Raw genomic sequence first — 16,741 nt, forward strand, 5'->3', positions numbered from 1 at the left:
CCATACATCTAAAATAGTACATACATGTCTTTTTCTACTCTTTTACTCTGCTTTTTCTCCAAATTACTTCTATTATAAGCTTTTTTGTTTATTTCCTATTTTCTCCACTAAATTATAGATTCAAAAAGGGCAAAGAATATGTGTGCTTTGTTCAACAGTGAACCTAGGATAACACCTGGCACATACAAGGTGCCCAGTAAATACTTAACGAGTCAAAGAATGTTGAATAAAGCAGACCATTAGCAATGTTATGCTAATATACGCAATGTGCCTTTCATATTCCTACGTAAGTATATAATTACAGATTTATAATAACCATACTTTTATTGGTGACATTAAATTAAACCGCTAAGAAATTCACCCTTTAAAAACATCATCCTTAAAAGAGTTTTAAGTCCAACTTTAAATGTCTTTATTTGCTACATGGGTAATTGCCTTTATTACTTTTTCCTAAGAATGAAAAGCCAAGTCATACAACTAAAGTGAAATAAGCAAACAAAACAGTATTTTATTAGCATACTTACCATTTCTTTTGGACCAGGGGTGTAAGCATGAACTTTTCACAAGTGCTTCATCAACTTTTCCTCCTGACATATTATCCATGAATTGACGCCCATGTTCTAATGCAAGGTAGCAGTCATTGCAACAGTCACGCTCTTCAACACGTACCCAATTGCTAATTACACCACTTTTAGGAAAAGGATCTTGGTCTGCTGCTCCAAAGGGTGAAAATAAATTAGTGCACTGATCCTGTAGCAATAATATCAAATCATCAGATAGTTTTTCAGATTCCTTTAGTCCTCCATTAACATGTTCAGCAGAGGTACCCCTGAGAGCTTCAAAACGTTTTTCTGCTTCTTTGCCACAGTCTGTATTGCGTCCTATGATATCTAGTTCATCTTCAAGAAATAATCCTGAACTGTTTCCAAATTTTCTGTTCATGATAGCACTGAAGCCACAGGTACACCTATATTGTGCTTCCTGCGTTGGATCTGGAATGTAAACTCCAACATCGGCACCCTTGATATTCATGTTGCAGACACAGATGCAACAACTATCAAAGTTACAGTCTTTAAACAAATTCATAACTGATTCTGAAAGGATGAGGTTTACATAAAGACTGTGTGCTTCAGGGATGGAAGGGACAGTTGCAGGTTCAACAGAATTAAGGGGTCTGCATGTAGATGGGGTAGAAGCTGGTGAATACAAGTCTGAATTTTCGTATTTGACTGAACCTTGAGCACTAGCAGGTCCACCAGCTCCACGAGGAGTTCGAGGAGTCCTTGGAGTCCTTGGAGTTGGAAACCGAGGGGTGGATGGAGAAGGAAGAATTCCTGCTCCGCTGTTACTAGGAGGTGCACTGCTAGGAGGCATCCCAAAAGAAGTATGAGTTTGAGGTGTATAAGCAGGGCCATACTCTTGATCCATATTACTTCCATCACTATCATCACCAGGGTAAAAGAAAATCAAATACATATATAAAGGAACATATTAGTAACATGAAATACAACTAAAAACGTCCCAAATGTTTTTCAATTACATAGAAAATTACGAAAGGACAAGTATTGCAAGAATTACAAGTACAGTCAATTTTTATTTCTGGTTAACATATCTACTCTAAGTGATTGTGGACTAAGGATCAATCAACAAGTTCAAATATCATTAATAAGTACTGTATACACTAATGCGCACCAAGACATCCATATTTACTATCTATAAATTATGTTTACTAGAAATACTTATATTTCCTTGATTCTAAGATGCTACTGACTGTAAAATAAAAAATGATTAAAAAAATGATTTCAGAGATGCTCATGTGTAAAAAGGGAAAAATGGTAATTTTAAGATGCTACCACTTATAAGACATCTCAAATTCAGATTTCTTTCAGCCTTGAGTTGAAATGGACAAAGTCAGAGATGTTAAAATGTGACACGTGTGGAAAATATGGCAAATGTAAAAGTGGAAGCAATTTAAAATTGCAGCCCAAAAGAAAAGGTGCTTCTGAATACAAATCCAGCATAATAGTCTTACGTTTCCTAATAGTTTAACCATACCTAATTAACCTTTTTTTTTTTTTTTTTTTGAGACGAAGTCTTACTCTGTTGCCCAGGCTGGAGTGCACTGGTGCAATCTCGGCTCCCTGCAACGTGTGCCTCCCAGGTTCAAGTCATTCCTGTGCCTCAGCCTCTCAAGTAGCTGGGACTACAGTCACACTACCACGCTTGGCTAATTTTTGTATTTTTAGTAGAGACGAGGTTTTGCATGTTGGCCAGGCTGATCTCAAACTCCTGACCTCAAGGGATATGCCTGCCTTGGCCTCCCAAAGTGTTGGAATTACAGGTGTGAGCCACTGCTCCCAGCCAATCACTATAATTGATTAACCAGAAATAATTTTTAGAATTTTCAAAAACCAATTTTCTTTTTCCAGCATACCAAGTAAATCTATGAAAAAAAATTAAAGCTGTATAAGAATTCATATACTATTATAACAACATAAATCATACCCCTCTTTGATGAATGGCATTGCAGACCCTGAAGAAAGCAATTCCAATTTTCCAACAGTCCAACTCTGACGATAAATACACTCTTCTGGCAATTTGATAGGGGGCAGATATTGGCTTGGTAGAGTTTTTAGAGGTGCAAACATGGAACATCCCACTAGAATTTGACAATTTTCAGGCTTATAGACATAAGAAAAATCCTACAATATAAAGATGGTAGGTTTTCAGTATCTTATCTTCTGGGGGGGAAAATAAATAAAAATCTCAAACAGGCTCTGGACCTTTTTTCCCTTCTTTAAACAGAATAAAATGTAAATACAATTCTATTATTTTCTTAAATGCATTCTTAATAGTGACACAACAATTCAGTCTTCAACTTAGCTACAAAACTGCAACCACTATGAAATAATTTTTGACTATAGCAATAAACTAATTCTATAAGAAAATACAGGAAGTGAATTATTTTTCTAGAAAAAACATACTTACTTTAATTTCAGAAGGTTTGGGACTACAGAATCCCTCATCAACCTCAATTTTGAACTGTGCTCCTATACTAGAACTATTTCCTTCTAGAACAGTTCCTCCAGGTGTTGTATCCATACTACCATATTCTTTATTATTCATATTCATTGGGGAAAATCCCATAATATGTTGCTCCAATGATGGTGGTGTAGGATACATTTTATGAAGATCTGCAGTGCCTATATTTAATAAAAACATACATTTTAACATGACTAAAAATAGGTGAATCTGTGGTTAAAACAAAGGGAGTGGGGAGCTTTGTTGAGATTAAGTTTGCAAATTTATCACGAGCACAGATGATGGAAGCTTACTTATGCAAGACAACGGGTCCAGATTTCCTGTCTTTGATTCCTTGCAGCTGGTTTTATCATCTGATCCATTCGCTGATTTTTTAGATCCAGGCTATTTAAAAAAAGCATATTTATCTAAAATTTTACATCCAATGTGATCTCAAAATAGTAATCATTCAGATATAACTTAACAGTAAAGCCCATTCATTAAAAGTAATATTTTGAATCTGTGATACAGCCAAATACATACTAGTGTTGAAAGATATAATACATTTCTTAGATCATCACTGACTTCATACTTATTTATTTGGTAATATTTATTTGGTAAGCCTCCAAATTAAAAAGAAAAAGTTCCTCCAATGAAAATGACCAATACTTTCAAAATACACAGAAGTAAGGTTAACCTTACTTAAAACCCAAAATAGGGCCGGGCGCGGTGGCTCACGCCTGTAATCCCAGCACTTTGGGAGGCTGAGACGGGCGGATCACGAGGTCAGGAGATCGAGACCATCCTGGCTAACACGGTGAAACCCCGTCTCTACTAAAAAATACAAAAAACTAGCCGGGCGAGGTGGCGGGCGCCTATAGTCCCAGCTACTTGGGAGGCTGAGGCAGGAGAATGGCGTGAACCCGGGAGGCGGAGCTTGCAGTGAGCTGAGATCCGGCCACTGCACTCCAGCCTGGGTGACAGAGCGAGACTCCGTCTCAAAAAAAAAAAAAAAAAACCCAAAATAAGAGGCCGGACGTGGTAGCTCACACCTGTAATCCTAGCACTTTGGGAGGTTGAGGCAGGCAGATCAAAAAATTTGAGGCCAGGAGTTCGAGACCAGCCTGGTCAACATGGTGAAACCTCACCTCTACTAAAAATACAAAAAATTAGCCGGGCCTGGTGGGGCATGCCTGTAATTCCAGTTACTCGGGAGGCTGAGGCACAAGAATTGCAGGAGGCTGAGGCAGAAGAATTGCTTGAGCCTGGGAGGCAGAGGTTGCAGTGAGCCGGGATTGCACCACTGCACTCCAGCATGGGCAACAGAGCAAGACTCTGTCTTAAAATAAATAAAAATAAGGCCGGGCGCGGTGGCTCAAGCCTGTAATCCCAGCACTTTGGGAGGCCGAGACGGGCGGATCACGAGGTCAGGAGATCGAGACCATCCTGGCTAACACGGTGAAACCCCGTCTCTACTAAAAAATACAAAAAACTAGCCGGGCGAGGTGGCGGGCGCCTGTAGTCCCAGCTACTCGGGAGGCTGAGGCAGGAGAATGGTCTAAACCCAGGAGGCGGAGCTTGCAGTGAGCTGAGATCCGGCCACTGCACCCCAGACTGGGCGACAGAGCAAGACTCTGTCTCAAAAAAAAAAAAAAAAATAAATAAATAAATAAATAAATAAATAAAAATAAGAAAACTTGCAATAAGAAGGAGCAGTAATTAACATTAGAAATGCTTTTTGGTAGAAGATACTTGCAAAGCATTTGTCTCCTTAAGTTGAACACATTAAAGTTTCGTATATAATCAATCACCCACCTATCAAAATTCTTATACTTTTACCTTGTTTTAATAGTCTCCTTACTCCTGCAAAAATACTGTTAACAGGTAAAACTAAGTACAAACTTCAGAAGATCTAATGACAAAGCAATAGGGTTCCTAAGTTTTCATACATTGAACAAACAAGTTTTACTATCTCCAAGCTCTTACCAATGTTTTCAGAGCTAATATTAGTTCTATGTCTTCTGTTAGACAGTTTGTGATAAATATTAATACGAAGACCACGTTCTGACTACAACCTTTTTATCTCAGAGGAACCACAGCTGATACAGGAATGGTAGTAGAGAGAACGTATTAATGTGCCAAAGCATTCAAGGATATAGTCACCTAGTAAAGGGTGCCCTAAAATGTACTACACTATGGGATATACAGTAAAAGTTTATGTATCTGCAGCATATATATGTATATGTACACACACACATATACACATATAGAGAGATATATATGTTGAGAGAGGACTAAATGCATATTATACAGTAAAAGAAAGACCAAATGTACCACAGAAGTTTCCAAGCTACCTTTATGCAGATGAAAAGGAATTCCCTTTTATGATAATGCAGCACCCAACTCATTAATTTGACAGAGACTTGACATTCTAGGGAATCTCATTTTAAGCTTTAATTTCTTTTATCTTCACTTTTCTCTGCAAATGGGTGTTAAAGATTAAATATTATTTTTTCCTCTTTTATTGTTATATCATGTATCCGTCTTATAATAATAGCTGTGATGCAAAACAAATTCAAAAGAACTGGTATTCCTTAATAAATTGACGAAGTAAATAATGTCAATTATTTATGTGTTCTCTGAATGAGTAAATTCCAGGGTCATTTCTCAAACTACAGAATCAAATAGGAAAATAATTCTGCTTCCTAAAACTGCAAAATAGAACATATGGCAGAGCTCAAATTAAGGTTAATCATGTGTCCTCCAATGTAAAAACAAAAGGAGAAACAAAACCCTCAAAGTTTATAGGTGACATTATGGCAAGACTAGTCAAACATGAGATTTAAAAAAGAAATCAATGAATGAGATTTTACTATAAAATATTTCCTATTGTTCAGGGCTAAAACATAGTATTAAACTCACAAATCACTTCTAAAAAATAAAAATAAATAAAATCAAGGAAAACAAACTATACTCAGTTCATTAATGAGATACTCACTGTTAGTTCATCTTCATCAGAATTGAAGAGATTATCAAGGTCAGTAAAAGACACAGCCAGGTCTGAGTCATAAATCAAACTTGTTGATGGAGGACGGGCATGACTAGCAGGGCGAGGAGCATCTACAAAAGTCAATCAGAAAAATAAAATTAAAACTGCTACTACTACACCTGTAATCTCAGCACTTTGGGAGGCCAAGAAGCGTGGATCACAAGGTCAGGAGTTCAGGACCAGCCTGGCCAAGATGGTGAAACTCCGTCTCTACTAAAAATACAAAAATTAGCCGAGTGTGGTGGTAGGCGCATATAATCCCAGCTACTCGGGAGGCTGAGGCAGAGAATTGCTTGAACCTGGGAGGCGAAGGTTGCAGTGAGCTGAGATCATGCCACTGTACTCCAGCCTGGGAGACAGAGCGAGACTCCGTCTTTAAAAAAAAAAAAAAAAAGGCCGGGCGCGGTGGCTCAAGCCTGTAATCCCAGCACTTTGGGAGGCCGAGACGGGCGGATCACGAGGTCAGGAGATCGAGACCATCCTGGCGAACACGGTGAAACCCCGTCTCTACTAAAAAATACAAAAAAACTAGCCGAGCGAGGTGGCGGGCGCCTGTAGTCCCAGCAACTCGGGAGGCCGAGGCAGGAGAATGGCGTAAACCCGGGAGGCAGAGCTTGCAGTGAGCTGAGATCCGGCCACTGCACTCCAGCCTGGGCGACAGAGCAAGACTCCGTCTCAAAAAAACAAAAAACAAAAAACAAAAAAAAACTGCTACTACTGACCACATAAGTACTATTCTGTTTAAATTAGACATATAACTTTAAGGTCATAAGGGGATTATGCAACAAGAAATTGCACTTTATTGTTTAAAGTCTAGAAAGTGTTTTTATAGAAAAAAAAGTTATAAATAAATGGTTATATTTTTCCCAGGAAGCTCACTATAAGGTCAAGTAATCCATAAAATAGCTAAGTACGCTACATGAATAATTAATGCATCAAACAAAAATATAAATGCCATTAGAAAAACAGAATTAAATACACACACATATTTGTAATTTTTTTTTTTTTTTTTGAGACGGGGTCTCGCTCTGTCACCACCAGGCTAGAATGCAGTGGTGCAATCACACCTCACTGCAGCCTTGACCTCTCGGGCTCAAGCAATCCTCCCACCCCAGTAGCTGGGACTACAGCAACATGACCCTATGCCCAGTTAATTTTTTTTTTTTTCCCCTCGAGTTGGGGTTTCGCCATGTTGCCCAGACTGGTCTTGAGCTCCTGGGCTCAAGCAATCCACCTGCCTCTGTTTCCCGAAGTGCTGGGATTACAGGTGTGACCACCTCACCTGGCCTATATTTTTCTATCTTTCTGAAATGTAAAGGAAGAACAGAACAATGATTAAGAGCTGACTCTTGGGCCAGACAGACTTTAATCTGAAGCCCAGCTCCACCACTAACAGTATGACCTTCGACAAATTACTTAATGTCTCTGTGCCTCAACACCAAAAATAAAATGTAATAGAATGTCAGTAATGTGCTTTGCCCAGTGCTAGGGAATATTCCAGGATAGGTAAGTAGGCCAAATAACCCAATTTGTTTCTGAGTTTTTTTTTTTTTTAAATGTATGTATTGTGAAATGGCTAAATCAAGCTACTGAACGTATTCATTACCTCATATACAGGTACTTTTTTTTTTTATGGTGAGAACACTTAAAATCTACTCTGAATTTTCAAATGTAATATCTATTATTAACTGTAGTAACCACAATTTACAATAGATCCCTTGAACTTATTCCTCCCAACTGAAATTTTGTGTCCTCTGGCCATCTACCATTCTCCCACCCCCAGTCTCTGGTAATCACCACTTTACTTTCTACTTCCATGAATCCAACTTTTTTTCTTTTTTCTTTTTTTTTTTTTTGAGACAGTCTCACTCTGTCGCCCATGCTGGAGTACAGTGGCACGATCTCGGCCCACTGCAATCTCTGTCTCCCGGATTCAAGCGATTCTCCTCCCTCAGCCTCCTAGTAGCTGGGACTACAGGCGTGTGCCACCAGACCCAGCTAGTTTTTTGTATTTTTTAGTAGAGACGGGGTTTCACCATGTTAGCCAGGATGGTCTTGATCTCCTGACCTCGTGATCCGCCCATCTCGGCCTTCCAAAGTGCTGGGATTACAGGTTTGAGCCACCGCGCCCGGCCACTGAAAGTACATTTTAAGTATTCTCACCACATACACACACAAAAGGTAAGTATGTAAGGTAATGCATATGTTAAATAGCTTGATTTGCCCATTCCACTTATATATATATACACACACACATATACACACACACACACATATATAATAATTCCAAGTGTTTGTTCACTGAAGACTTGACAGTACTTTGAAGCTTATAGTTGTGAGGTCATAATAGGAGACTAACAATTCTCCTCATACCAGTCTCCACTGTTTAAATTATAACTGAAAAAATGATTTAGAATAAGATAAACTATAATTGTGTTGTGACACAGAATATGAGTAAAATGTTTAAAAAAAGTAAATATATATATTTTGGGGTGTGTGTGTGTGTCTCGGCACTCTGTGTATATATACACACACACACACCCCGCCCCAAAACATCATGTTGTATACCATAAATATATGCAATTTTTACTTGTCAATTAAAAGAATAAATTACTTTAAAAGTTAAATGGGTTTTGTAAATGATTTACTATACTATGTCTCTCTATTCCATTCACAAGGAGTTTAAGTCAGACACATTCAAAGTGGAGTCTTCACCACTGTATTCCCAACACCCAAACAGTACCAACACATAACAGGTGTTAACTAAATATTTGTTAATGAGTGGCCTCAGAACAGCTCTCTTAACTTGTGTGTGTGGGAAGAAAATGACAACAAAATTCCAGTAAAGTTTAATTGAGAAATTGTGGTTTTAGATCTGAAGGACTGTAGGCAATGACCTTATCTCCTCATTTTACAGGTGAAAACTTTAAAACATTTTACTCATATTTATTCTATGTCACAACACAATCATAGTGGAGCTTATTCTAAATCATTTTTCAATTTTTATTTATTTATTTATTTATTGAGACAGAGTCTCGCTCTGTCACCCAGGCTGTGGTGCAGTGGCACAATCTTGGCTCACTGCAACCTCTGCTCTCGGGTTCAAACAATTCTCCTGCCTAATCCTCCCAGTAGCTGGGATTACAGGCACCAGGCACCACACATGCCTTATTTTTGTGTTTTTAGTAGAGACGGGGTTTCACCACGTTGGCCAGGCTGGTCTCGAACTCCTGACCTCAGGTGATTCACCTGTCTCGGCCTTACAGGTGTAAGCCATTGCGCCCAGCCCATCTTGGCTCACCACAACCTCCACTTCCTGGGTTCATGAGATGCTCCTGCCTCAGCCTCCCAAGTAGCTGGGACTACAGGCATGCACCACCATGCCCAGCTAATTTTTATTTGTTTGAGACAGAGTCTCGCTCTCTTGACAGGCTGGAGCGCAGTGACATGATCTCAGCGCACTGCAACCTCTGCCTCCCAGGTTTGAGCATTCTCCTGCCTCAGCCTCCCAAGGAGCTGGGACTACAGGCGCGTGCCTCCATGCCCAGCTAATTTTTGTATTTTTTTAGTAGAGACGGGGTTTCACCATGTTGGCCAGGATGGTCTCGATTTCTTGACCTCATGATCTGCCCACCACGGCCTCCAAAACTGCTGAGATTACAGGCGTGAGCCACTGCACCCTGTCTAATTTTTGTATTTTTTAGTAGGGATGGTGTTTCACTATGTTGGACAGGCTGGTCTCGAACTCCTGACCTCAAGTGATCCACCCACCTTGGCCTCCCAAAGTGCTGGGATTATGGGCGTGAGCCACCACGCCCAGATCCATTTTTCAATAGTTTAAACAATGGAGAGAGGTATGAAGAGAACTGATAGTCTTCTAATTATAACCCCCATAGCTATAGGCTTGAAAGCAGTGTCTTCAGAGAGCAAACACTTGGAGTTATGATGATGAAACACTCTACTGTCAACCAACTGGACATCTGTATCTTTCTCCTATTTTTTTCAAGTGTGTTTTTCCTGGATAGTATAACTATAGCCTTGGCATAGTATAATAATGGCCTTTCTCAATCACTTTCCAGTCAATATGTGCCTTCATTCTTTTACTTCCTTTCACATAATTCCCAGTAGAAGGGTGTGAGAAATCTATTACATAAAACTGAGTTTTTAATGGAAAACTATTTTTATATGTAAAAACAGGAAAGAGGTTGCAACAATTCAAAACACAAATTCTATCACTTGAACTTGCTTCTTCCAATAAAAGATAACCAATAAATCCATCATTTAAGAAAGATTCCTTTCTATGAAACATAATGAATTATACAAAAGGAGTATTAGAAGTCCAACAATATCAGATCAGTCTGTAGTAACAATCCTGGAAAGCAATATTTTGATTAGGAAATAAAGGTTTTACCTTGCTTGATAGAGGGACTAAATAATGACATAGCATCTTCTTCATGTGATAACACTGTTACACTAGATGTCCCATCTTCTACCTGCAAACAAATATTGCATGTTAGGCTGAAATATATGATTTACCAACAATAAAATCTACCAATTATTGAGGAGCTATGTGTCAGGCATCCGGCTAAGTGTTTAACATAATCACTGATTATTATAGTTAACAAGTGAGTAGTATGCTTATTATTATTTTTTTTTTGAGATGGATGCTCGCTCTATCACCAGGCTGGAGTGGAATGGTGCAATCTCGGCTCACTGTAACCTCTGCCTCCCAGGTTCAAGCGACTCTCCTGCCTTAGCTTCCCGAGTAGCTAGGACTACAGACCCATGCCACCACGCCCAGCTAATTTTTGTATTTTTAGTAGAGACGAGGTTTCACCACATTGACCAGGATAGTCTCAATCTCTTGACTCTGTGATCCGCACACCTCAGCCTCCCAAAGTGCTGGGATTATAGGTTTAAGCCACCACACCTGGCCTGTAGTATGTTTATTTTATAAATAAAAAAGTAAAGACTCTAATGTGCCCCAGAAAATACGGCTAATAAGTAGTGAGAGCTGAAATTTTATCCTAAATCTGTCAAATTCCAAAGTCCATGTTCTTTTTTTTTTTTTGAGACAGAGTCTCACTGTCGCCGAGGCTGGAGTGCAGTGGCATGATCTTGGCTTGCTGCAACCTACCCCTCCTGGGTTCAAGAGATTCTCCTGCCTCAGCCTCCAAAGTAGCTGGGATTACAGGCATTTGCACCACCACACCTGGCTAATTTTTGTATTTTTAGTAGAGACGGGGTTTCACCATGTTGGCCAGGCTGATCTCGTTCTCCTGACCTCAGGTGATCCACCCACCTCGGCCTCCGAAAGTGCTGGGATTACAGGCATGAGACACCACTGTGCCCGGCCAGTTCATGTTCTTTCTATTACACCTGCAGCCTTCCCAGCTACCACTACTCTCATACTTCCAAAAAGACAAAATTTCAAGTATCTGGCATATAGTAGGGCTAAGTAAAACTATGTGAAACTAATTCTTTGTATTAAATGTATTACTGGGGGCTGGGCACGGTGGCTCATGCCTGTAATCTCAACACTTTGGGAGGCCGAAGCGGGCAGATCACTTGAGGTCAGGAATTGAAGACCAGCCTGACGAACATGGAGAAACCCCATCTCTACTAAAAATACACAAAATTAGCTGGGCGTGGTGGTGCACAGCCTGTAATCTCAGCTACTAGGGAGGCTGAGGCAGGAGAATCACCTGAACCAGGGAGCCGAAGGTTGCAGTGAGTGGAGATCGCGCCATTGCACTCCAGCCTGGGCAACAAGAGTAAAACTCCGTCTCAAAAAAAAAAAAAAAAAAAAAAAAAAAACAACAACCCACACATATTATTGGACCCTTTTCATAACTTTACAGATTTCGGTTTTCTTTTTTTTTTTTTTTTTTTTTTGAGACGGAGTATTGCTCTGTCACCAGCCTGAAGCCCAGTGGCATGATCTCGGCTCACTGCAACCTCTGCTTCCTGGGTTCAAGCGAATTCTCCTGCCTCAGCCTCCCAAGTAGCAGGGATTACAGGCGCCCGCCATCACACCCAGCTAATTTTTGTATTTTAGTAGAGACAGGGTTTCACCATCTCGGCCAGGCTGCTCTCGAACTCCAGACCTAGTGATCCACCCACCTCAGCCTCCCAAAGTGCTGGATTACAAGCATGGGCCACTGTCCTGGCCAATTTTCATATTTTGTATTTAAGACATAATTCTTGTTTAGCAAAGTTATCTTAATCTTAACAAATTCTCATATATACTATATACTTGCACTTCATTTTTACTTTTAGGTGCAGTGTAAGTTCCTGAATCACATATTCAAAAATAGCACATATTTTTTATTTTTTATTTTTTATTTTTTTGAGACGGAGTCTCACGCTGTTGCCCAGGCTGGAGTGCAGTGGCGTGATCTCGGCTCACTGCAAGCTCCGCCTCCTGGGTTCACGCCATTCTCCTGCCTCAGCCTCCTGAGTAGCTAGGACTACAGGCGCCCGCCACCGCGCCCGGCTAATTTTTTGTATTTTTAGTAGAGACGGGGTTTCACTGTGGTCTCGATCTCCTGACCTTGTGATCCGCCCGCCTCGGCCTCCCAAAGTGCTGGGATTACAGGCTTGAGCCACTGCGCCCGGCCAAAAATAGCACATATTTTTTAAACTCAGTGATGTATATTCTGTTTTATCTTTGAAAACTGGTAATTCACTTACAACGTATTTTTAAATCACTGTCAAAATAGCCTACCTAAATGTCCTGATTTCCATTACGACAAAATTTAATACACCCTTTATCCAACTCAGAAACTTTTAAACAACAAAATATGTTCATTATCGGAGATCAGCTATAATCGGTACCATGTGCATTCAAAAAAATACACTTTTCTTTTTTTTCTTTTTGAGACGGGAGTCTCGCTCTCTCACCCAGGCTGGAGTGCAGTGGCCTGATCTCGGCTCACTGCGACCTCTGCCTCCTGGGTTCAAATGATTCTCCTGCCTCAGCCTCCTGAATAGCTGGGATTACAGGCACACACCACCATACCCACCTACTTTTTGTATTTTTATTAGAGACAGGGTTTCACTATGTTGGCCAGGCTGGTTTCGAACTCCTGTCCTCACATGATCCGCCTGCCTCGGCCTCCCAAAGTGCTAGGATTACAGGCATAAGCCACCGTACCCGGCCAAAAATACGTTTTTCTAAATAAATGATTACTCTTTCTATTCTAAGACAAAAGAAGTGAAATAATTGTGGTACTAAGAGTGTTACTATATGCAGTGCTACAAAATCAACAGTGACCTTTTGGTATACTGTGATTCCTCTTACCTTGTGTTTTTTTCCAGCTTCTCTCTCACTATTTTGTCTATCTTTTTTATCAGGAAAAAGGAATTCCTCATCTCCTTCAACAAATGCATATGGATCAATTTTAGGTTCTTGTTCTGCATCAGAGGCTATTGCTGAAAGATACTGGTTTTTAATTTGATATTGCTGCACTAATTCATCAGAAATTTTTAAAGGTTTCTTACATTGCACCATTAACCTGCATAAAAAAATTAAAAAAAATTAATTATCCACATAAGCATTAAAAATTTCCAAATGACATAAGTATCATAAGGTTTTTAGAACTACTTAAAGATTATCTAACCTGCAATCCCTTATTTCACAAATGAGGAGGCATGAAAATATTAAATAATTTGTTGAAGTCTAAAATTCACCCATAGAGAAATGGGGCCAAAATCCAAGTTTCCTAACTATATGATCTTTCCACCAAAATACGTTGTCTTTAGGTAATTCACGGTTCTCAAATCCTCAAGCACATTATTTTGTCCAAATCCATTCCCTGAAAGGGGCTCTTAAATCTAAACTGCTCCACGACAGTAACTCAAAGTGGGGGCTTTATAAAAGTGAGGTAAGATACTTTTAAACAATGTATACAAAGAAAGTGATTATGGTTTTTTGTTTTTTTTTTACTGCCATGAGTAGATACTTTAAGTTTTAAATTTTTGAAGGACTGATTTGTGTTTCATGAAAATAGCATTATTACTATTAATTGTGGCAAGATGTTTCACAATGTAAAGTGAAGTTTCAGTGCAAGTATCTGAGTTCTTTTCTAATCACATTGGCACATGAATTTTTAAGCTATTAGTCTTCTGCTTCAACACAGCAACTGAAAAACTGCTTCTCTTTATTCTCCTAAAATAACCAATAAAATGACAGGAGATGACAGAGTAAAAGAGAAGACAACAATGAAGTTGGAAAGATTAGCTAGTGGAAACTGACAGACCACAGAAAGCTAAAATCTAAGGATAAAAGAGGGACACCACAACAAGAATCAAGCTGATCTATACCAAAGAACCTTGGAAAGTATCAGGACTTTTTTCTCTCTGAAGACCCGACTGCTCGGTGAGTGTGAACACAGAATCATTAGCTTCTGGTTTGCATAAGACACGTTTAGACTCTCAAATTCCTATTCTCTTGCGTATACAAAGCTAAAGTTCTCAACCTGTCATAACAGCAGCTAGCAGCCAAGCTTATAGTCAGATCATATCCAGAATCTTGCAATGACTACTTCACTCTCAGAAAAAAACCAAAGTCTTTATATCATCCTATGAAAACTTCCCATAATCTTGTTCTTCTCCTCTCCAACTTCATCTTTTACTATTCTAGTCCTCTCTTATACTGCTTCCAAGGCCTTCCTTTATGTTCCTCAATGGGTTCCAGATCCATTCCCGGCTATTTCTTTTATTGGGAACATTCTGCTTCCAAATATCTGCATAGCCAACTCACTTCCTTCAAGTCTTTGTTTAAATGTCACCTCTCTCTGAGACCATAACTACCTTATTTAAAATAGCAATATGCCCATGCCCATTTGCCTCAATAATAATCCCCCTTAACCTGCTCTATTTTCCTGCATAGCATTTATCTTTTAACATATTACATAATTTATTAAGTTCATAGTTGACTGTCACACTAGAACATAAAAGCTCCACAAAGACAGGGGCTTACCTTTGTTCACTAATTTAGCACAGATGCCTAGAGTACCTGGTACATAATAGGTGTCAATACTTGCTAATGAATAAATGAAATCTAAAAATCACAGACTGAGATGTTTTTGCATTAGTACTACTAAAATACAGTATCTTGTACTCTGAAATTAACAATTTTTACACACTAGAAGGTACCAATGCCACTACTTATCTACTCTGAGTACTAAGACAAAAACTGTAAGATATGTAAGGTCTGGGAGCAATGAAGGTATCTGCACATTGCACATTCTTTGAGTGACAGGGAAATCACACCTTATTCATCTATTCACTAATGCCTAGCACTAGCAGCACGTGATCGCTTACAAACTAAGGGCAAAGCAGGCCATCAAAACAAAAACTGATTTCTAAACATGCTATCAAATGCTCAAATATATATCATTATTATTCCAAATATGCCCCAGATTTATCCCAAAAACTAAAATCCCAAGTATACAAAAACTTTCTTCTGTGGGAACATAATGTTAGCACACTGTCATTGGGGATATGTTTTATAATTAATCACCAGAATAGTTCTGTTGTATAAACAGATGAGTATCAAGTGTAGTTTTTTATCTCACCACATTAGACTCTAAATAACCGTTAGCTGAACTGTCTACCAAATTTCACTAATGCAAATCTTTTCAAAATAGTAATTCTAGCTACTTTGATACGTACTTTTCTTATTTAACACTTAAAATAATATGTTAAGATAAGAAGCAAAGGGTATTATCCCTTACTTTGATGTGGAAATTATGTAAAATCAAGGGCTTTGCCAAGGTCACACAGTGGCAAAGTCAGAGACGAAAAAGATTTTAAGTATTCATATTCAAATAACTATTCTTAGGGAAGAAAGTATAAGAAATCTCCCTTCCCCCAGCCTGAAAGACACTACTGCTCTTTGTAGAGACAAATAAAACAACTCTGTGTTTCATATTAAGTTGTCGTCTGGCAGAAGTATAAAAACCTTCACACTGTTTACGTAAGTAGTTGCTAGACTACTGTGCAGTAACATTATTAAAAAAACCAATTCTACTGCACAGGGCTCTATTAAAATAAAAATGAGTAAACCAAATGCATTACCTAAATATGACTTTTTGTTATTTTATTGAATCATTCTCACAGACATTAGGATGTGCAAAGAATTTAAATGTAGTCAATTTCAAGAGGATCAAGACACAATAAATTTTAAAATATAAATCATTTACATTATACATTCTATATTTAAAGCTGATAAAAAATAGAATTAAAAATTGTTACTTTTAAGAGATGCCAGATAAAAAACTCTAATTACCATACTGTCAACATCAATTATATAGTACACATACACTTTTAGAATACGAATAACCTCTCCTTTCCTCAAACGAACTTTCACATACAGCCAAATAATTAACTACAGACACAGTTTCAATTAGACATAAAGCTAAATACAGACAAACTGCAAAAAGATCAGGTACAGCCATGAACAGCAAGTGCTGCAAGGCCCAAAGCAAATTTAAATTATATTATTCATTAATTCATCTCCTTCCTTTTACTATGACAATAACATATTATCCTGAAATGTACTCATATATAATTTAACATCGCTTACGGTAGCATATGCTGTTATGCCTTTATTCAATAAAAATTCTTCCAGATGAGGTATGACAGTTTTTAAGGATTGACAATTAT

At 38.6% G+C, this 16,741-nt stretch overlaps 2 protein-coding genes across 6 annotated transcripts in view; one reads left to right on the forward strand and one right to left on the reverse strand.

Moving 5' to 3' along the window:
- PTRH2 (peptidyl-tRNA hydrolase 2) overlaps nt 1-16,741 on the forward strand; it is a 1,137,200-nt gene that overhangs the window by 573,691 nt on the left and 546,768 nt on the right. The window lies entirely within an intron of this gene.
- Nucleotides 1-16,741, reverse strand: part of MED13 (mediator complex subunit 13) — a 126,165-nt gene that overhangs the window by 40,536 nt on the left and 68,888 nt on the right. The window contains exons 10-16 of the mRNA XM_050764635.1: nt 13,374-13,587; nt 10,482-10,563; nt 6,020-6,141; nt 3,336-3,426; nt 2,989-3,203; nt 2,506-2,702; nt 525-1,441 (exon numbers count right to left, since the gene is read on the reverse strand). Of these exons, the coding sequence (XP_050620592.1) occupies nt 525-1,441; nt 2,506-2,702; nt 2,989-3,203; nt 3,336-3,426; nt 6,020-6,141; nt 10,482-10,563; nt 13,374-13,587 (1,838 nt within the window). The remainder of the gene's footprint in view (nt 1-524; nt 1,442-2,505; nt 2,703-2,988; nt 3,204-3,335; nt 3,427-6,019; nt 6,142-10,481; nt 10,564-13,373; nt 13,588-16,741) is intronic.

The sequence above is a fragment of the Macaca thibetana genome, chromosome 16 (assembly GCF_024542745.1).
Source record: "Macaca thibetana thibetana isolate TM-01 chromosome 16, ASM2454274v1, whole genome shotgun sequence".
NCBI lineage: Eukaryota > Metazoa > Chordata > Mammalia > Primates > Cercopithecidae > Macaca > Macaca thibetana.